The sequence below is a fragment of the Urtica dioica genome, chromosome 12, assembly GCF_054948205.1.
Source record: "Urtica dioica subsp. dioica isolate 48M chromosome 12, U.dioica_male_clone48M_v1_H2, whole genome shotgun sequence".
Taxonomy (NCBI): domain Eukaryota; kingdom Viridiplantae; phylum Streptophyta; class Magnoliopsida; order Rosales; family Urticaceae; genus Urtica; species Urtica dioica.
In genome coordinates, this window is record NC_142767.1 from 21,762,558 (window position 1) to 21,784,629 (window position 22,072).

Here is a 22,072-nt window from a genome sequence, read left to right on the forward strand (position 1 = left end):
ACAGTAACGACAAACGACAAGATAAAAAAAACCACATCAGATCATTTGGCAACACAGATAATTTGCACATTAAAAAAAAAAAAAAAAAAAAGCTAACTATTTTCCATTTATTTTGTAGAATTAGAATCGAGTATTAAATTTTTGCTAGTAATAGTACATTAAATATTTCAAATCAAGGAAGACTTTGGACCCTCGAAATATATAGAGAAAGCTGAAAGAAATTTCGAGGGTCATCTCAAAGTGAACGAAATAGGTAATTCCGTGTGACTTTGTCAAACTTACTAATTGTACACAAAAGTAGAATAAATATGAGAGATAAATACCACAATGGTACATACAAAAAAAAAAAAAAAAAAAAAAAAAAAAAAAACCCCTTAATTATTCTAATTCAGCTATGGCTTCTAATTCTAAATTCATGATTCGCCTTTTAGGCTTGTTGTCAACGGTAGTTTTTGTTGAACCGGTGGCAATGAAAGGGTTCGGTGGTGTGCTCAACAAGGCATCTCCTCCTTGAAGCATATGAACCACAGTTTTCATGGAAGGACGGTTTGCCGGGTCCCACTGAATGCACCACAGCCCCACGATCGCCAATCTCTTAGCGATCGCACAATCTTCTTCTTCCCCGATTCCGATACGAAAAGCGTCTCCTTCTTCTAGAAGATTGTAGATCCATTCCGGATAGTAAATCTGGGTCTTGTCGTTCTCGTCGCTGGTCCTTTTTCCTCCGACCATCTCGAGCAACACCATTCTGAAACTGTAAACGTCCGATTTGTACGAAACGTTCCCAAAGTTTCTCGAGAAAACCTCGGGAGCGATGTAGCCCATCGTCCCTCGAGCCGTGCTCATCGACACCAGACTCTGATCCTTGGAGCAAAGCTTTGCGAGACCGAAATCGGAGATTTTTGGAGTGAAGTTTTGGTCGAGAAGTACATTGTGAGGCTTGATGTCGAAGTGAAGGATTCGTTGGTCGCAACCTTGGTGGAGATACTCGACACCTTTTGCGATTCTCAATGAAATGTCTTGGAGTTTTCTCCAGCCGAGAAAGCGTTCGGCGTCCGGAGAAGATATGAAGTGTTGGAGCGAGCCGTTGGGCAAGAACTCGTACACGAGAGCTCTTCTAGATCCATCGGCACGATATCCGACCAAGCGAACCACGTTGACATGGTGGATTTGACCGATCGTATAAGAAATATTGATGTATGATGTATTTTTTTTCTTCTATTCCGAAGATTGATTTTTTTTTTCTTCTGTTTTTGTTCTCTTCCTCTCATCTTCTTAATAATATTTAATTTTGTGTGAGATTTGTGTAAGTGGTTTTTAAAAAACCAGCCAGTAAATGATCTGGTCAGCAACTGCTCCTCCCGTTTAGAGAGAAATGAAGTCAAGTATTCAATATTTGAATCCGATGAAACGGCAAAAATTTGGTAGCCCGGCCAGCACAAGATATACTACGGTAATTAAAAACACCATTCTCTGATTTTGTGGAACATTTGAAAACACTTGAGCTGTCTACTTTATGATTTACATAATAAAATGGCGAGTTTGAGAATCCGTGGATTTTCAAAAGTTGGCTCACTAGACAATTATTGGGGTCGTAAACATCGATCTGTCTAGACTTGTAATTAATTTTGGTTACAAAGAATTTTACCGACTCTGGAAACAATACCATAACCGTATGATTCCCGTTGCAAGACAGCTCGAACAAGAACCGTGAGTCCGAAGGAGAATCGGATCGGCGGACCATTTTCACAGCATCTTGATTCTTTGCATTTGTTTTCACCAAGAACCGTGAACGAACAAGAAGCCATAAAGAAGACAAACCGATTCCACTGCATCGACAAGAGATCTTGGAACCATTCAATTGGCACGGAATTTTCGATGATACCAAGAATGCAAGAACCTTCTCGCGGAGCTGGAAATGCTCTGTCCAATGCTCATCACTTGCATTGACGATTCAGAGAGGAAATCATTCCGAAAGAACGCCGTATTCCCATTCTCCGGCGGCTGAGTTCGCCTAGCCACTCAAGGTTTTGCTTAGGGTTTTGATAATATTTTCGCAGGCCGCCGACGAAAATAAAAATGAAAGAGAAAAAAAAAAAAGAAGTATAGCGTAAGTTTTCCAGTATATATAAGTTGACTAAAATCTAAAAAAGTAAATATAATAATTAAGAAACAACAACTCAACAAAAACCAAAAATAAACACACACATCAGAAGCAAACGACAAACGACAATTCAAAACGACATCAAATGCTAAGAAAAAACGACAAACGAAAAGCTTCAAAACGACATCAACAGCATAGAATAACGATATCAAGATAAACAAATGAGAAAATAAAAACGACATCAAAGGCAAACGACAAATGAAAATCGAATGAACGACAAACGACAAGTTAAAAACGACGACGACAATAAAACGAAATCAACAGCAAAGAAAAACGACATCAAAGGCAAACGACAAATGAAAATCGAATGAATGACAAACGACAAGATAAAAACGACGACGACAATAAAACGAAATCAACAGCAAAGAAAAACGACATTATAGATAAACGACATCAAAGGAAAACGATTAAAGTAAAACGACATCAATGGCAAACAACAAATTAAAAACGACAGTAACGACAAACGACAAGATAAATATTATTTGTTCCGATATTCTTTGCAGAGCATCAGAGAAAATTGTAAGCACAAGTCAATGGAGTAATATATACTTTACATAGACCTATAAGCTTGAGGCCTTGTTATAATTTGACCAAGTCAATGGGGTAAGCTTGGTCCCTCTTGTTTTGTCTTGTACTTATTCACCGACTTATTTTTCGAAGTGCATATTTTCTTCCAGATTTTATTTTAAGTTGTAGGAGGGTTCTCAAGATATCGTTAGTGATTGGTTGACTTATCTTATGTCATTTAGAATAAGAGGTGGGAGACTCGCTATAGAGTAGAGATCATGATTCAAGCTAGAGTTTTGTTCAAGTCTTCGCTATGTCATGTTATGTATGTGGTCGGAATCAACGTTCGTAAAAAAAAAAAATAATAAAATAAAAATAAAAATAAAACTAAAAAATAAAATAAAATCAACGTTTGGATATTTATGATTTGATATTTTTAGTTGAATACATTAGATTTTAATTAAAATAAAATATTAACAGCTATTATACCTTCCGAAGTTGTTCGTCTTCTTCATGTGGAAGCATTGTCAGCACTCATCTTCTGCGACTCAAAAGCAACCAAAAACATTATAGCGATCCAATGTACGAGCTTTCTTGCGAGAATATTGACCTATATTGTTTTACTCTGGTACCATTAGATTCAATGTCGAGGCAATAGATTACAATAATTACACGATAAAAATTGTTTATTGGTTACTTCAGCATCTGGCAGGACTATCGGCATTTGAAATCTCTCTCAACGACAAGTACTATGATGGTATAAAAAGCACAAAAAAAAAAAAAAAAAAAAAAAAAAAAAAAAAAAAGGAGTGAATTCCTATGGTTATACGGATCCTTATTGCAACAACCATCATTCAATCCCATCATCCTTATGGTTTCGATGCCCAGTGGAAACATCATAGTTCTAAAGGCAACAAAAGGTTTGTGCTCGTTAACCTTTTGATGAACGCTTTAATCCATGGTATTTAGAAGAAAAAAAATTTGTAACCCTTTGGTTTGTGCTCGTTAACCTTTGGTTTCAATGAACGAGTGGTTATTCAGGTTGGTTTTTCTAAACGATTCAGATCGATATAAATAACATAACAGTAATGTTGACTTTTGAGAAATAGTTCGGACTTTGGAGCCCAAAAACATTTAGGGAAGCTAAAAGGAAATTCTTGGAACTCCAAGCTGAATAACCAAGCTAACTCTGTTTGAGTTAGTCAAGCTGTCCCATTGTTTCACAATATACAAGGATATTAAATTTCACAAAAACTAGATCAAACCATTACAGATCATTTGCACATAAAACAAACTAATTATTCTAATTCGGCTATGGCTTCTAATTCTAAATTCCTGATTCGCCTTTTAGGCTTGTTGTCAACGGTAGTTTTTGTTGAACCGGCGGCAATGAAAGGGTTCGGTGGTGTGCTCAACAAGGCATCTCCTCCTTGAAGCATATGAACCACAGTTTTCATGGAAGGACGGTTTGCCGGGTCCCACTGAATGCACCACAGCCCCACGATCGCCAATCTCTTAGCGATCGCACAATCTTCTTCTTCCCCGATTCCGATACGAAAATCGTCTCCTTCTTCTAGAAGATTGTAGATCCATTCCGGATAGTAAATCTGGGTCTTGTCGTTCTCGTCGCTGGTCCTCCTTCCTCCGACCATCTCGAGCAACACCATTCCGAAACTGTAAACGTCCGATTTGTACGAAACGTTCCCAAAGTTTCTCGAGAAAACCTCGGGAGCGATGTAGCCCATCGTCCCTCGAGCCGTGCTCATCGACACCAGACTCTGATCCTTGGAGCAAAGCTTTGCGAGACCGAAATCGGAGATTTTTGGAGTGAAGTTTTGGTCGAGAAGTACATTGTGAGGCTTGATGTCGAAGTGAAGGATTCGTTGGTCGCAACCTTGGTGGAGATACTCGACCCCTTTTGCGATTCCCATTGAAATGTCTCGGAGTTTTTTCCAGCCCAGAAAGCGTTCGGCGTCCGGAGAAGATATGAAGTGTTGGAGCGAGCCGTTGGGCAAGAACTCGTACACGAGAGCTCTTCTAGATCCATCGGCACAATATCCGACCAAGCGAACCACGTTGACATGGTGGATTTGACCAATCGTACCCACTTCGTTTATGAACTCTTCACCGTCGCCTTTAGAGGTGTTTAGCACTTTCACAGCCACGAAAAAGGAATCCGAGAGTTTTCCTTTAAACACCGTTCCATATGCTCCTTCGCCAAGCTTTTCCTTGAACTGCTCTGTGATCAGCTTAATATCATTGTATGAATATCTACTGGGCTTTTGAGCTTCGTAGTCATTCAGAAATCTCTCCATTTTGCGTTGAATCTCTCTTGCATTTCTGTCAGAGTTATAAACCCGAAATGCTACAACTAGCACTACTGCTAAGAGAGTAGCAGAGCCGACTGCTGTGCCGATGGTTGCAATTTTTCTACGCCGTGCTGAAATACATATAAAAACAGCAGTCAAATCATTTTACCTATTCTCATAATATTTAGAGGTTTTTCTCTTTTCTTTTTCCTAGCACATAAAAGAAAAATAAATAATTATAGATATCTTTATAAAAAAAAAAAAAAAAAACACGCAGTAGGTATGCTTGCTATAAAATAAAAGAAAAATTCAAAAGCACGAGTATTAGATTAAAATGTGAGAAATTAGTCTTACCTTCGTTTGGATTCGGGATGTAACATATATTTTTTCTTTTCTCATATAATTAAGATTTTTTTCTTTCAAGAAAAATTAACTAATTATAGATATCTTTGTAAAAAAAACAGAATAGGAATGCTTGTAATAACATAAAAATCAAAGCAAGAGTATTAGATTGTAATATGGGAAAGTAGTCTTACCTTTCACTTTATTAGGTATATAACAGTGGGTCTGTACTTTGGTGGAATTGCCCTTCAGTAAACAAATCCTTCTGTTGGCTTCACAACGACCACAGGTTGGTTTAAGCCAACTCAAACGAAGATTATTATAATCATTATAGGATGATATATAATAGTCTCTAGGCATAGGTGTGTTATACATCCTTGTACAATTTAGGGGCAAATCGTAAATCCTTTCGAAGTAATTATTGACGCCACGAATTTGGTAGCCCGGGCCAGAAAGACAAGTTATATAACCGTAAACCTCTGATGTTGATGAACAATTGAAAAAACTATAGTTATATGTTTTACGATTTACATAATAAAATGGCGAGTTCGAGAATCCGTGGATTTTTAGAAGTTGGCCCACTAGACAGTTGTTGGGGTCGTAAACATCGATCTCTCTAGACTTGTAATTAATTTTGCTTACAAAAAAGTTAACCGACTCTGGAAACTCGATAACCGTGTGAGCGCCGTTGCAGGACAGCTCGAATCCCGGGAATCCGCAGCGATCATGACTCCCCTTGAGTCCGAAGGGGAATCGGATCGGCGGTCCATTTGCACCGCATCTTGATTCTTTGCACCTGTTTTCATCGGCTCCAACTTCGAAGATGAACAACACCAAGAACGCCAAGAGCTTGTACGACCAACTCATGATAACTGGTTTTGTGTCAACGCAACTATACATGCACAAGTTAACCAGGGCTGAGACACCGAATTTCCCAAAAATGACAAATAATAATCAAACTGATCGGAATTTTCAATTTTATCAGCTGTCGTGATATTTACCGTGGGGCCTTAGTTCTACACTGTCAATCACACACCAAGACAGACGACTTTGAATATTCAAAGTCATTTTAAATAAGTTGCAAAAGTCTCTAATTATCATTGAGATTCTGGGACCACAACATCTTTTATTTTCTAATTTTTATAGTTGTACTGAAAAAATTATTTTGCAGTTGTTTTCAAATAGCTGTTTGATACAGTTTTCATTTTTGTTTTTGAGAAATTGAAAAAACTGTTTGGTACAGTTTTCATTTTTGTTTTTGAAAAAATGAAAAAAAAGAAATGAAAACTATTTGGTACACCTTTTGAAAAAATGAAAAAAATGAAAATTATTTGGCGGCGATGGTGAGGCTCGGTGGTGATTGAAGAAGATGGCCGGATTTTTTTTTTTCAAGTCTTGAGGAGAAGGAGGAGAGAAGAGGAGAAATTTTTTTTTTTCCAAAAATACATTTTATTTGTTTTCAGTTTTCTTTACTCTTTTCCAAAACAACTTCAAAATTTTTTAAAAAAATTTTCCGAAAATTTTACCAAACACAATTTTCACTTTTTGTTTCCAATTTTTTTTATCTCAAAAACAGTTTTTGAGATGCATATCAAACACATGGATAGTTGTGACTTGTGAGTGACCTGAAGTTATTAATGATTTAGCTAAATGGTCAATTTAAATATTGTATTTATAAAATAGTCAAAATTTGTCTAAAATTAATGAAATAATCAAAATGTATAATAATCAAATTTAAAAAAAATAGATCATTGGATAAATTTGTCTTAAAGTGATAAACTGCTTAAAATAATTGTAAAAAAAAAATTAATTTTAGTGTAAAAAAAATAAAAAATTTGACAACGTAATATCGGCTATTTTACTGAAAATTTGAAACTTTGACTATTTATTAATCTTTTAGTTTCAAATGACTATTTGATATAACTTTTCATAAAGTATGAATCCAGTAGATATATAGGTATAATTACATTTACGTGTCATTAGTCACTCATTACACATTATTAGTTAAATGGCTATTAATTCGAGCATTTATTGATTGCGTAAATCGAGGAGAGAAATTGCTTAACACCATTACTCGGTTCCCATTTCAAACAAATAAAATAAGAAAGGAAAGACCGCAGCAAGAGAAATAGGAAAAAAAACATCCATTTCAAATCTTTGTAAAATTGACGAAATAGATAAAGGTCGTATATTTCATATTTCCATATTTCAAGTTGGTGCTCATCCGTTGATTTTGTAAATATTTTGTTTTTTTTTTTCAAAAATTAGGATTTTTTGGCTAGCTTTGGTTTGTAGGTTTTTTTTTTTTTTTTTTTTTTTTTTTTTTTTTTTTTTTTGTAGTATATAAGATCTACACATCACAAAGTTAAACTAATCATTTATCTCCAAAACCACATGAAGCCACAAATTCCATCATTCATTCAAATAAAAAAATAAAAAATAAAAGCTCTTTGTATACACATGAACTTTGATACAAGACAAAGTTGAAATGGAGAAAAAAAAACGTACACCTAAAAAATGAAAAACATAGCTTTCAAAAAGAATGTGAAGGGATTGCTACTACAACTAAAAAAAGAGAATGGGAAAGGATTGTCAGAAACAATTTTTTTTTGTTTTATCGTGAATATTTTGCGATTTCGAAAAACTAGGATTTTCTAAAATTTGGTATGCATGCAAACTCGATCTAAGAATTTTTTTTTTTTTACTTGCAATTTTTGTAATTATTCCGTATATAAAAATTTTACAATTCAAAAATTAGGTTTTTTTTTTTAGAAAATTGATAATAGGAGCAAAAAGTAAAATATTTATTTTGGAGAAAATTGTATGCATGTGTGCATATTGTAAATTGCGATTCATTGTATATCATGAACTATACCATAGACAGTGTTTTATTTACACACCTTTCATTTTTTTTTTGTGCACAGATTGTTAATATGGCGAGAAAAGTCAACCATAAAAAATCGAAGAAATCACCGGTCAAAATTACAAAAACACCTAAGTAGATATAGAGACGTATTAATCACTAAATTTTGGGTCCTTGCATTTTGTAAAGTTGTAAACTTGTGAAGTTGTATTTATAATTTTATATGTGACGTGGTATTTACACAATTTTTACTGCAAACTTGTATATGGTTTACTCTAATTAAAGGTTATTTACTTTAAAATGATGTAAAAATTAAGTTATGTACAAAGTATTTACCAAAAAATTGTATATAATTAACACACCTTTACAGTGATTTACTTTTAAATTAAAAAAAAATAGATGAATGTACCAGTTATGTCAGAATTCAAATTGTGACCGCCGAAAAAGATTTGAATATGCCTTGACTGCCTAATACGTACGTAATATACAAATATTCAATCAAATAATCTACACTATTAAAGAGTAAATTCACGTAATCCCATAACTAAATGCTAATCAATAAATTCATGAGCTACAAAGTTTGTTTAGACTGATCGAATAATTCTAGTTTAAAATTAAATTGCCGAAAATATTATTCTCATTTATTGCCAAAAGAATATAAAAGTCAAATTTAAACAAAGTTGCTGAAAATAAACTTCAACTTTAATAAATAAATAAAAAATTGCTGATTACAATATTTATTACGTTTAAAATACAAGTGCAAATCTTGAAGACATAAACGTAACAATTGATGCCACGTTACTATTGTGATTAATTATTTACGGAAAATTTATCGAAATGTTGACTCGTTAGCAATCGTCCATGTTTATGTTAGCTAGTAAGCTAATTTTTTTTTGTTAGTTTATACGTTCTGTAAAATTCAGTCTTCGTAGGTTCAAGTTTCACGTACTTGTAAAATCTATATAGCTGGAATAATACGTATATTTGGTTTATGGACTGACAATCACACAGTGAGACGACTTTGAATATTCAAAGTCAGTGAACGTCTCTAACAGACGTTATGAAGATACTTGGACCACAACATCCCGATGCAATTTGACCAAGTCAATGGAGTTTGCTTGGCCTGTCTTGTGTAGGGGACCAGGGGTTCTTATTCCTCTACTTGGAGTTGAGTTTTCATTTCTTTCAGATTTTACTTTCGGTTTTTGGGGTCTCAAGATATATTTATAATTTTCCTGGCTTAATAGTCAACATATATTATATAGGAAAAATGGTATGAAAGCCATAGTTTCATTAGTATAGCAATTAGTCAGGTAATATTCGTATTTGTTTGGCAAAGATAGAGGCAAACTCTAAGAATGGAAGCCTTGTTGTTGGTCATGCTTTTCTGTCTACTATCATCGCTCCCAACAACAACCTGTGCAACTTATACACCGTTCTTTGGCCAACAGTGTCCGCCTTCTTCATGCGGAAGCATCGCCAAAATAAGTTATCCTCTCCGATTAAATACCGACCCAAAGCACTGTGGCGATCCACGCTACGAGTTTTCTTGTGAGAACAATTCAACTGTGCTGTACTTGGGAACCAAGAGATTCTACGTTGAGGCCATAAACTACAGCAATTACTTTATCAGAATAGTGGACGCTGATTATCATAACTGTTCCTCTTTCCCTCCCCTTGACGCCTGGAACTATATTAGGCAGATGGACGTTATGGTTTTAAAATGCAAAGAAAGAGTAAATTCCTCTCTTTATAAAGAATTCGCTTCTTATTGCAACAAAGACCGTCGTTCCAGCAACTCCTACTATTATTTGGTTGATGCCAAATCAATCATGGCTTCGGATATGGAGATCTCTTGCAGTACAGAGCAGAATGGTCTGATATCATCTGATTGGTTGATCAACAAGAATGCTTCGGTTGATATTCGCAATCAGCTTGCACTTGGCTTTGAGCTTACCTGGGTTCCAGAAGCCTGCTACATCACAGACTCCAACCGCATTCGATGTGATTCTGGTAAGATGTTCTTGTTAAATTAATTACCATTTCGTTTTGCACTATTCTCACTGACTTTTTAGTTAACGTCGTGTTGGTCGTGCCTCTGATATAATGCAGATGATCGCCTCGTGACAATTTTGGGTCTTGGTAAGTACGTTTCCTTTTTAATGAAATCCCGTTTTTTTTTTCTTCATGAAAACTCAATTTAATATGCTCTACTATGCATTCCTCTTCTTTGATTCACTAAGCTAATACCTTCCCTCCGTCTTTTCTATTTTTACAGCTGCGGTTGTACTAGATCTCATCAAAACGTATTTCCTCCCTCCAGTCATTTCTGTTCTTGTATCCTTAATACAATTTCTTTTTGATGGCGGTAAGAATTCAAGGTTGTAGATCATTATAATTATTCCTTTTTTGGCTTTGCCAGTTTCAATAAAACGTCCCGCAGTTTCTTTTTAAAAAATTATAATACTTGTACGTTTGCCATTTTCCAAAAATGCAGCTTATCCAGGTCATCTCATTTTCGTTTTGGTAACCGTTATTAAATTCCTATGTGGAGCTCCATTTGTGATCGCGTTTCTGATCTACAAATGGCGTCGACGACATCTCTCGATGTACAGCTCCATCGAAGAGTTCCTTGAAAGACACAACAACCTTGTGCCCATAAGATACTCCTACTCCGACATCAAGAAGATGACTCTAAATTTCAAGACCAAACTCGGCCAGGGAGGCTACGGCTCGGTGTTCAAAGGAAAGCTCCGCAGCGACCGTCTTGTGGCCGTCAAGATTCTCAGCAAGTCAGCCAAAACCAACGGACAAGATTTCATCAGCGAAGTTGCTACGATCGGAAGGATTCATCATGTCAATGTCGTACGGCTTATCGGTTACTGCATCGAGGGCTCAAACCACGCCCTAGTCTACGATTTCATGCCTAATGGCTCTCTTGACAAATTCATTTCCTCTAAACCCGGAAATGAAAGATCTTTGAATCGCACCGAGTTATTTAAGATCTCACTCGGAGTGGCTCGTGGTATCGAATATCTGCACCAAGGGTGTTACATGCAGATTTTGCATTTCGATATCAAGCCTCACAACATCCTTTTGGATGAGGATTTCACTCCCAAGGTTTCCGATTTTGGGTTGGCAAGATTATGCCCTTTGGAGAACAACTTTGTCTCTATGACCGGCGTGAGAGGAACATTAGGGTACATGGCTCCCGAGCTGTTTTACAAAAACATCGGCGGAGTGTCTTACAAAGCCGATGTGTACAGCTTCGGTAGGTTGTTAATAGAGATGGCGAGTCCGAGGAAGAATTCGAATGTGATTGCCGAGAATTCAAGCCAAATATACTATCCTTCTTGGGTGTATGAGCAATTGAGCAGAGGAAAGAACGTGTTGCCTGTGGAGGATGATATATCTGAAGAGGACTCGGAGATGATAAAGAAGATGGTTACAGTGGCTTTGTGGTGCATACAGCTCAATCCTACCGATCGGCCTTCGATGGGAAGAGTCATAGAAATGCTTGAATCTGAGTATGAAGATCTGCCATTTCCGCCGAAGCCTTCTTATTGTCCGCAACAAGAAAATTTTGTAGTACAAGATCTCGACACCTCATCATCAAGTGAAACCACTTCCACATTATCATAGATATTAGTGTCATGTAATGTTTTTCTCCTTTTGCTGAAGATGGATAATGTATATGTATCTCTGCTATTTCCTTACTCCTTAAATTAGAAGATTTATTACTTTTTCATGTCTCTGTTTTCTTCTTCTTCTTCTTTCTACTTCTTATAATTCAACATTAGGTGAGATGTTATAAGAGGTGGGCATTTGGAATTCCTTATGCAAGGGCCCGAAATGTTATGGTCTATAAGTACCGGAATTTTGGCGAAATCAAACTGGAAACTCTTTGTTCCCGCTAATTCCGGTACTGCTCGATAAATAATTATAAATAAATCTAAAACACACTCTAAAAATAAACCATGAGCATACCGGAATTCCATGTTTCATGAATAGTTCCAAAACAAATTTCAATACCGATTTGGGGCAGAAAAATAACAATATTCCGATTAAGGGGATTTTTAATAAACCTACTCCTCCGAACAATTGGCATTATTCTATTTATATTTATTGATACCAAACAACATAGTTTTATATAAGTGTAAAATTCTATCAATTACATGTATTTATCTTCCATCTTATTCAATCAATCCATTCAAGTTTTCTTTTCCCCCGCTTTTTTATATATGTTTTTCATTTCTCTAAAAAAAAAAAAAAAAAGTTTTCACCACTCCTCTCAAACATCTCCCCTGGAATATTTATTTTCTATCAAACCAAAACGTTTGGGATTGTTACAAGGGAAAAAGGTATATTGCTAGGTGTACTAATATGTTACAAAAAAAACAAAAACCTATATTGCTTGGAGAAAAAGGCATTCAATATCTCATCAAGCTTGTTCTTGTCCCAACCACGGAGGGGTTTTTCTACAAATGGGACAAGAGGCATTTAATCTGAGCCAACCATCGATGCAATCCGAATGGAAGCAATGTTTACACTCGGGTATGGTTTTTAGTGTTTCCTTGGGCCAATACTCCGACAAACATATTGCGCAAACGTTGTCCTCAGACTTGGGAAGCCGTCGGCTCTCTCCCAAAACTATCTTTGGATAAGACTCGAGTGTTGGGCCATCGAGGCCCAAAACAAGTGTCGGCGGTTGTGGGGCCACGGATGAGCTAAGGTCCACGGTTGACCTCCGTGGACTAGCGAGCCATTTGACGCGCCCGCAAACAAAACAAAGCATCCCTAAGAAGCACAACACCGTTGGTACTCCGACTCCCATCGCCACCGCATATCGGGCGGATCGAGGGATTCCTGGGCCCACAATGAAAATTCTACACTTTACTTATAATTCTTGTACTAAATAAATAACAGTACTCATTATAATAGTATGAGACAATATTTATTGATGAATTTGTTAAATTTGGAGCATATAAATTTAGAATTTTAAGCCATGAGCAATAGTGAGACTTGATTACGTTAGGATTAGTTATACTGGAAAAAGTCAACCAAAAGAAAAGCCAATGATGAAACAATAAATTTATAACGTTAGTTTTGTTCAACGGTGATACTTTACATCAATAATTATAGATCCTTAGTACTCTGTTGAACGAAAAGAACTAGCTATATCTGTTCTTAGCTTCTAAAGTGCTTCTGATAATCATATTTGATATAAATTAATCTAAAACAAAACCCTTCTCGTAATCGTTATCCTTTTGGAGTAGAGTAAAAAAAAATCTCAAATAAAAGCATTGACGTATTGCCCTTATTATTTTGTAATTCGCACTTACGTACAATTTAGTTCCAATTATTTATGAATTTTTGGAGATATACTTGCTCTTAATTAGTCAACTCCATTTTCAATTTTTAAATATGAAGTCGACGTGTATGATGACGCATTGGTGAAAAGCAAGAGCTATATTCACGAGTTTTAAATTTCATATACTAATAAACACGCAAATTTTATATTAGCATTGGATTTATACAATCATATAATATATGTAATAACTATTATTCGTTAGAGTGAAGTGAGCTATGCATTGCTAACATAACATATGTATACGTTTGACATTTGCACAATCAAGCTTTTGACTCGTGGTTCCTAATATAGTCTAATTGGTAAATTTACGCCACCTCAACAAAAAAATATCTTGGGTTCAATTTTCAATCGCAACAAAATTATTTAAAAAAGGGAAAATAACACATTTATACCCTATGTTTTAGTGAAATGTCGAGTTTAACCTTCGATTTTCAAAAATGTCGAGTTCATACCCTCTGTTTAACTAAAATGACGAAATTATACTCTCTGTTTAACTAAAATGGCGAAATTATACCATGAAATAGACAACAGTGTCACGAATATTCTTTTTATTGACTTTTCATTGACGTTGACTATTATATTTATATATAAACACTAATTATCTTTATTCATTCGCGCCATATATGTAATTTATTTAAAAATTAAAAAATAAACAATAGTCTCTTAATCGTGAAGAACACAAAAAGAGGCAAATGGGTAAACATCGATAGTTGATAGTCATCAAAATCGCATATTCGAACAGAGAATCCAGGATTTAGAGTTACAATTCGAACACGGAATGAAGTCATTTCTTAGGAGGTATAATTTTTATTATTTAATTTCAATTTAAGACTATTTTTATTTCAAAATTGAGAATTTGGAAGTTAGGGTACTGATTTATATTTGATTCGGTTTTTCTTATATAAGAGTTAATATCAATGAAATGGAGATTTGTGATGCTGTTATTCATTTCAGGGTATAATTTCGTCATTTTAGTTAAACATAGGGTATAATTTCGTCATTTTAGTTAAACAGATAGTATGAACTCGACATTTTTGAAAACCGATGGTTAAACTCGATATTTCACTAAAACACAGGGTATAAATGTGTTATTTTCCCTTTAAAAAAAAACAACTTTTACTCAAAAGAAAGAGGGATAGCATGCATCATTATTTTTTTTTATATAAATACATGCAAAAACGGAATTATTGTTGTTGAATTTACAAAGTCTACGTCAGCAGATAGTAAGTCCAATCTTCAAACCCAAACATGATTAAATATATATATATATATATATATATATATATATATATATATATTTATATCTTAGGGGTGTTGGAAACTGTAATTCCATCGACTAAAATATTATGGACACTAAAAAATCACTAAGACCCGCTCCAACTTAATGAAGAAAAATATTAGGCCAACCACAGTTTTCATAATTAATTTTGATCATCAAAATATTTTGGTCTAAAAAATCATACTATTCTAATTTATGAGATTGTTGGGATAGAATTTCACAATCTAGTGTATTTTTAGTTATATCTTCACAAAACTTCTCTTTGTATATATTCCCTTTTTATTTTACATATATATTCTAATATTTTTTTAAATAGAAGTTTTATTAGCTTTAAACTACGTCAAAACTATTATATTGTGTACATTACCTCCTCACTCGTCATCAGAATCCAAAATATAGCATCCTAATAAATTCAATTTCCGCAAACAAAAAAAAAAAATTTAAAAATTAATAAGCTATGAAAGAAACTAAGTACCTCGTCGACTAGGAATGTTAGAGCAAACAATCCTCCTTGTAGAGTTAGCCCTAAACCCACAAGTCCCGCCACGAGCCACGCACTTTCCACACGTGGGAACATCCCACGCGAGCCTCAAGTGATCGCTTAAATCCGACGACGAAACCTCCGTGTAGAACGACCAGTCCACCGGCACCGAAAATCTCCCCAAACCCTCGCACCCCGCAGCCAAAAACCTCGAAAACCTAGGCGATGATGTGGCGAAAACCACGCGCGTTTCGGTGCTCATGCAAGAGATAGGGTTTAGCCCAGACTTGAAGACGAAATCCGGCGAGCACTTGAAGAACGAAAAGCCAAGTTCGAACTCGGAGTGGAAAGGCGAACCGGAGAGGTTTAGCGACGTCATGATCTTCTTGGGAAGGCATTTCTCGGGATCGTTTATCCAAATCTCCTGAGTCGCGTAGTCTATCGCTTTTACGGAGAAATATTGGTCGGAGTTTGGGAGTTTGAGGAGGGTTTGACCGGGTTGACCGCACGATAAGTCAAAGCCGGGGTAGCCGCAGAGCGGGGATTGGCGGTCCTTGACCCGGAAGGGAAACCGGATATCGGGTTCCCCGGGATTGCAAGCAGATTTTGAGCATTTTGATTGGTCTTCTTGTTGTGAGGTTGATAAAAGATACGAGTTTGTGAGGACAAGGAAATATATGAGAGGTTTTATCATAGTAGTTGAGGTTATATAGGATATTGTGATATAATGTGATGTTTGACTTTTTTTTTTTAGGGTCCTGGTCTAAATTTGTTAGGTCATATCAAATGAGAACGTTGTGGTGTGGATTGTGCCGGGTCTTTAGAAAACTCTTATGTGTTGAAAAAGTCACGTCTTTTGCAAAAACTTTGTAATAATAAAGTTGCTTGATTATCAGAAAGTCAATCCTCATGATCGATCATGTGGTGTACAAGTAATTTGTGCTTGAGTTGATGGTTCAGTGGAAACCTTAGGGATAACATTAGAATCAACTTTCAAATTGTTGACGTCATGTTTGCCGTAAATTATTTTGGATATTAAACTACAGTTTAAGTGAATTAGTGTCAGTCAATAATATCTTAATCTTGTTAATTACTCACTTTTTTGGTGGGCCAAAAATTAGTGAAACCTACCTTTGGTTTTTCAATGATCGGTTGTTAACGCTGTAACTCAAAGGGAATATTCTGATCGAATATCTGGTTGTTGGCTTTGAGTTCATATTTCGTAAGTCTTAGTCCAGAGCTTTTTATTTTAATTTGTAAAGGGTTCACAAATTCGGGAAAAATTAATATGAAGACTTATAGCACCAAGTCCGAAAATCACACAAATCTCAATCGTTGATTCATGCACAAAGTATCGAGTGCTTAGTACTTGTCAATGATCTTTCAAAATCTGTTTTTGGAGTTTTGAGGTCTATTCTCTCTTTGTGGGTTTCTTAGACTGGACGGAACATTTCCGTTTGGTTTTTAGCTTCTTGATGTCGTTTTTAGCTCCTTGTCGTTTTTTTTATTGGCCTTCGAGTACTAATTATAATCTCAATTTAAATGTCCAAGCTAAAAGTTGCGGCTCCTAAAAGTTGACCAAAGCAAGAGCACTAATTATCACTCTAAGAATACCAGGCATTTTTGTCTACGGATTAAGTTTTGTTTTTTGTTTTGGCCTCACCATCGTTCATTATCTTAGAAAAATTAGAGACAAGTGTTTTTGCCAAGTATTTTTAAAATAGTGATTGATTTAATACTTTCAAAATAAATAATGTTTTTTAAACTTATACAAATATTTGAGTTATTTTTTTTTATAAATGAAATCATAAATCAGTAAACAAAGTTAAATTAAATGAAGCCAAAATAATAAATAAACTTAAAAAATATGTATATAAAACATCAACAAAAATTATTGTTAACCACGACGACAACTATTTATCTTGCCGAAGTTAAAAAATCCACTGCCATATTCGATTTCCACATTATCTTTTTGCGATAAAGACACAATACCGGTTACAGGTTTCACAATTTCACAAATAACGACTATTTCAATATTTCCACGAATCCCGTTTAGTTTCCAAAAAAATTGGACCATTCTACTAGGTGTAAATGAGACAATTTATAATCAGACAGGAAATTTGGAATTCTACTTATTTGAAATTGTTAAAGGATTGTGCAAATTGTTGGAACTTATTACAAAACTGGCTATGAGCATTCATGTGCTCATGCGTTTACTCTTCCATAGTCGCAATATTTGAAATTTGAAGCCATTAAAACTGATTACATATTGTATGGTTGAATTTGAAGACAAAGCGTGGAAGTATATACAAGCAATGCTTTATAGTAACTCTTATTGGTGCTCACAGAGAAAACAAATTCATGGTAAAAAATGACTTAATCAACGTCATAAGAGCAATATAGAAGTCCAAAGCCTATGTGAAACTCGGTAGGAATATTAATATATAGATGGTTACTACTACTACTAAGACAATTGTTGAACAAAAGAAGTATTCTTATTCTATCCGTTTTTATTTTTTAATTCCTAAAACGAGTTCGTTTGGATGTCTGGAATTGTGGAAGTGTTTGTGTGAAGAATTAAAAGGGTATGAAATAGAGTCTGAACACTGACATTTGAATCTGAAGTCTTTGAAAACTGACTTTCAGTTTTATGTTTAATTATTCAAGAGCAAAATCCAAGCACAACCACCACTATTTATAGAGACTAGTAAAAGGATAACTATACATACACTTCGCGTCTCATGTATTATATTCACTATTTAATAATAATTAAATTTATATGCATCGAATCTCAACTCCAAATCAGTAGTGTTGAGTCTATTTTGTTTCACATGAAGCTTATTGTATATGCTAATATTATGATATTAAAACAAAATCCTTACAGAAAAATAAAAACAAATAATTGGCTGCGTAAGCCACTCAATGTCTAGCAATTTAAAATTGGCCAACGTTTTGTTAATAATCCGTAAATAGCCTAGATGATGACGTGGCAGCTCATTTAATAAGGTTTTTTTTACTTATTTGCCCTTGTTTGACCGATTTTGGAAGTTTTTTTTGTAGGCAGTTTTTTTGTTTGAATTTTGAAAATAATTCGGCAAGTTTTAATTATTCAATATTCAAAATGGCAAGTTTTAATTTCAGCAAGGTTTAATTATTCAATGTTCAAAATTTCGGCAAGTTTTTAGGAAGTTTTTTTGTTTGAATTTTGAAAAAATTTCGGCAAGTTTTAATTATTCAATATTCAAAAATGGCGAAATTATTGAAGAAGTGGATGCAGTTCAATATTCATATTTTCCAGAATTTTCGTGCTCAAAATATTTCCAGAATTTTTATTTCAGTTCAAATATACTGTAAATATACTGTAAATAAGCTTCTTATTTACAATGAATATACTGTAAATATGCTTTGTTTTTACAATGAATATACTGTAAATATGCTTCTTATTTACACGAATATACTGTAAATATGTTTTCTATGAACAGCAACCAAAAAAAAAAAAATTGTTCTTCTTATTTAATCATGTCTGTCTCTTCCTACGCGGACCTCGGAGGTCACCGGCAGTGATGGTGACGTGATCGCCATCAAAATGGACCGGCGATGGTGACTCGTTCGCGGCTTGGATCTTGGATCGGCTCGTGGTCGCTCAACAACGCTCGTGGACGCTCGGATCTGCGCTTCACAGCCATCGCCGGTCGCGATCTCTTCGCGCGTCGCTCGCGGCTTGGATCTTGGATCGGCTCGTGGTTGCTCAACAACGCTCCTGGACGCTCGGATCTGCGCTTCCCAGCCATCGCCGGTCGCGATCTCCTTCGCGCGCGCTCTCCGACGGTCCGACGCGACTCGATCCGCCGTCGTCGATCGCGGCTTCCCTCGCGTGCGTCGCCAGCCACTGCAGCTTGACCCGGTTGAGGATCTCCTTCTCAGGCGCGGCTCGAGCACCAGCCTCCATCTACGATGGACTCGTCTTCGAGGTCTGCAGAAATCGCTGCTCTCTCTCTTTTCTTTTTTTTCTTTTTTTCTGAAGAGCAGTAAAAATAACGTCCAAATATGTGGTTTGGATGTTTAAATTCGTTTGTTAATGCATTTATGGAGTTTTAAATGCTCCCTTGATTTTTGCAAGGTAGTTATGGTCGAATTTTTTCTTTCCATTTTAATTATTTCGCTGAAAATAATGGGCGGGAATAAGAAAGGGCAATCCCGTCCAAATTTGACTGTTAATAAATGACACTGGCTATTTACAGCTTATTTACAGAACGTTGGCTAAAAATAAATTGGCTATTTTCAGGAGGCCACTAGACAGTTGTTGGGGTCGTAAACATCGATCTCTCTAGACTTGTAATTAATTTTGCTTACAAAAAAGTTAACCGACTCTGGAAACTCGATAACCATGTGAGTGCCGTTGCAGGACAGCTCGAATCCCGGGAATCCGCAGCGATCATTACTTCCCTTGAGTCCGAAGGGAAATTGGATCGGCGGACCATTTTCACCGCATCTTGCATTTCGATATCAAACCTCACAACATCTTTCTCGACGAGGATTTCACTCCAAAAGGTTTCTGATTTCGGGTTGGCAAGATTATGCCCTTTGGAGAACAACTTTGTCTCTATGACCGCGGTGAGAGGAACATTAGGGTACATAGCTCCCGAACTGTTTTACAAAAGCATTGGTGGAGTATCTTACAAAGCCGATGTATACAGTTTCGGTATGTTGTTGATGGAGATGGCGAGTCGGAGGAAGAATGTGAATGCGATTGCCGAGAATTCGAGCCAAATATATTATCCTTCTTGGGTGTATGACCAATTGAGCAGAGGAAAGAACGCGGTGCCTATGGAACATGATATATCTGAAGAGGACTCGGAGAGGATAAAGAAGATGATTACAGTGGCTTTATGGTGCATACAGCTGAATCCTAGCGATCGTCCTTCGATGGGAAGAGTCATAGAAATGCTTGAATCTGAGAATGATGACCTGCCGTTTCCGCCAAAGCCTTCTTATTGTCCGCAACAAGATAATTTTGTAGTGCGAGATCTCGACAGTCCATCATCGAGTGATAAAACCACTCTCACATTATAAGAAATATTGATGTATGATGTATTTTTTTTTCTTCTATTCCGAAGATGGATATTGTATAATATCTATCTCTGATTTTTTTTTTCTTTCTCCAGATGAATTGGTGTGTTGTGTCTCTGTGTTGGCCCACAAGACAATTATCGGGGTCGTAAACGTCGATCTCTCTAGCCTTGTAATTAAGTTTTTTAACGAAAAATTTTACCGACTCTGAAAACTCGATAACCGTATTACTCCCGTTGCAAGACAGCTCGAATCCCGGGAATCCGCATAGATCATGGCTCCCCTTGAGTCCGAAGGGGAATCGGATCGACGGACCATTTTTACCACATCTTGATTCTTTGCACCTGTTTTCACCGGCTCCAACTTCGGCGATGAACAACACGAAGAAAGCCAAGAGCTTGTATGACCAACACATGATTACTGGTTTTGTGTCAAAGACAACCAGAGTTGAGACACCAAACTCCCAAAAATGATAAATAATAATCCAACTGATAGGAATTTTCAATTTAATCAGTTGTCGGATATTTACTGAAAATCACACAGTGAGACGACTTTGAATATTAAAACTAAAAGTCATTACAACTCAAATAATGTGCAAAAATATCTAAGAATCATTAAGATACCGGGACCACAACATCTCCAATGCATTATTTTTCCAAAATCCGGAAAAGGTATTTGTGACCAGAAATTATTAATCCATACGTTCTGTTTAAATTTGCTTTTGTACTGCAATTTGACCAAGTCAATGGACGTTAATTTTTCTTAATAGGAGAATGATAATTGACGTTGATTCCTCTTAATACATACTTATTAGTCAAGTTCTTAATCAGGCACCGTACAAACATGACAAAATTATTGAGCTTAGGGATGGAATGATCTAACTTGTACACACACAAGTTGTGTTTTTGTAGATTTATTTTTCTCCGTGCTACGTACTAGGTATAACTTATAAGAAAGGTCTGAGTTACCGGAACCCGAAATGTGATTCCGGATGACGATTCGTACTAAACCGGGTTGGTTCCGGGAAAATCTTTGAAACTCATGGAGTCATCGAGACCGCATTAAAAATTGAAAAAAGGGCGATTATTTCCTCTGCAAATCTCGTGGCCCAACAGAGAATTCTCAACAGAATTGGACCTATTATTTCTCAAAGCACACTACGTGGGGTTTGTAAGTGGGAAAGAATTGTGGTCCAAGTGTATTTACTTATTGGTTTAATAATAGTAATGAGATAATTCATATTGATTAATTAATAGAAGGTAAATTCCATATTATACCTTGATGGTGGGCATATATAAAGTGAAACCCTAGGGATTGGTCATCTCTCAACCTATTACTTAGTTTTCCTCTGCCATCAAAAGAAAGCTCTGAAGTCTAAAGAGGTCAAGAGAGAGAAACCAATTCCGGTGATTATCCGCTGCCGTCACCGTCGCTCTCGTCATGGATCGAGGTAGGTTTTCTCAATCCCTAATGTTCTGTGAAAATCATCTAGTTCTAAGATCTTGGTTGATTAGGATCGTTTAATTTATGCTTACATGTGGTATCAAAGCCTTGATTGAATTAGAGATTTTCCGATTATGATTTATTTTTAATCCGCTGCCTCATGTTTTGCCTTTAATTTATCCAATTGAAACTGCGATATTGAGATCGAATTGGGTACAGTTTGTATGTTGTGTGTTTGACTAT

General features: G+C 35.8%; 3 protein-coding genes and 2 pseudogenes across 3 annotated transcripts; 2 read left to right on the plus strand and 3 right to left on the minus strand.

The window, feature by feature from the left end:
• Positions 1-378: 378 nt before the first annotated feature.
• LOC149380351 (rust resistance kinase Lr10 pseudogene) lies at positions 379-1,947 on the minus strand (annotated as a pseudogene).
• A 1,783-nt stretch (positions 1,948-3,730) lies between these two features.
• LOC149380352 (rust resistance kinase Lr10-like) lies at positions 3,731-5,756 on the minus strand. Its single transcript, XM_089602615.1, has 2 exons — positions 5,517-5,756; positions 3,731-5,111 (listed from the first exon to the last, which is right to left on the minus strand). Exons 1-2 carry the CDS (start codon positions 5,695-5,697, stop codon positions 3,970-3,972), a joined length of 1,323 nt encoding a protein of 440 aa, XP_089458741.1. The 5' UTR covers positions 5,698-5,756; the 3' UTR covers positions 3,731-3,969.
• Positions 5,757-10,696: 4,940 nt separating this feature from the next.
• Positions 10,697-11,937, plus strand: LOC149380353 (rust resistance kinase Lr10 pseudogene; annotated as a pseudogene).
• Positions 11,938-12,543: 606 nt separating this feature from the next.
• Positions 12,544-16,010, minus strand: LOC149380354 (putative RING-H2 finger protein ATL21B). Its single transcript, XM_089602621.1, has 2 exons — positions 15,311-16,010; positions 12,544-13,051 (listed from the first exon to the last, which is right to left on the minus strand). Exons 1-2 carry the CDS (start codon positions 16,008-16,010, stop codon positions 12,627-12,629), a joined length of 1,125 nt encoding a protein of 374 aa, XP_089458747.1. The 3' UTR covers positions 12,544-12,626.
• A 4,025-nt stretch (positions 16,011-20,035) lies between these two features.
• On the plus strand, positions 20,036-20,389 carry LOC149380355 (LEAF RUST 10 DISEASE-RESISTANCE LOCUS RECEPTOR-LIKE PROTEIN KINASE-like 2.3). The gene has a single exon (XM_089604142.1). The coding sequence runs from the start codon at positions 20,036-20,038 to the stop codon at positions 20,387-20,389; it is 354 nt and encodes a 117-aa protein (XP_089460268.1).
• The last annotated feature ends 1,683 nt before the right edge of the window (positions 20,390-22,072 follow it).

Coding starts and splice junctions, on each gene's coding strand:
- LOC149380354 (XM_089602621.1), bottom strand. CDS start 16,010: ATGATAAAACCTCTCATATATTTCCTTGTCCTCACAAACTCGTATCTT. Junction 13,052..15,310: donor TAACATTCCTAGTCGACGAG/GTACTTAGTTTC, acceptor TTGTGGGCCCAG/GAATCCCTCGATCCGCCCGA.
- LOC149380355 (XM_089604142.1), top strand. CDS start 20,036: ATGGCGAGTCGGAGGAAGAATGTGAATGCGATTGCCGAGAATTCGAGC.
- LOC149380352 (XM_089602615.1), bottom strand. CDS start 5,697: ATGTATAACACACCTATGCCTAGAGACTATTATATATCATCCTATAAT. Junction 5,112..5,516: donor TATACCTAATAAAGTGAAAG/GTAAGACTACTT, acceptor TATGTATTTCAG/CACGGCGTAGAAAAATTGCA.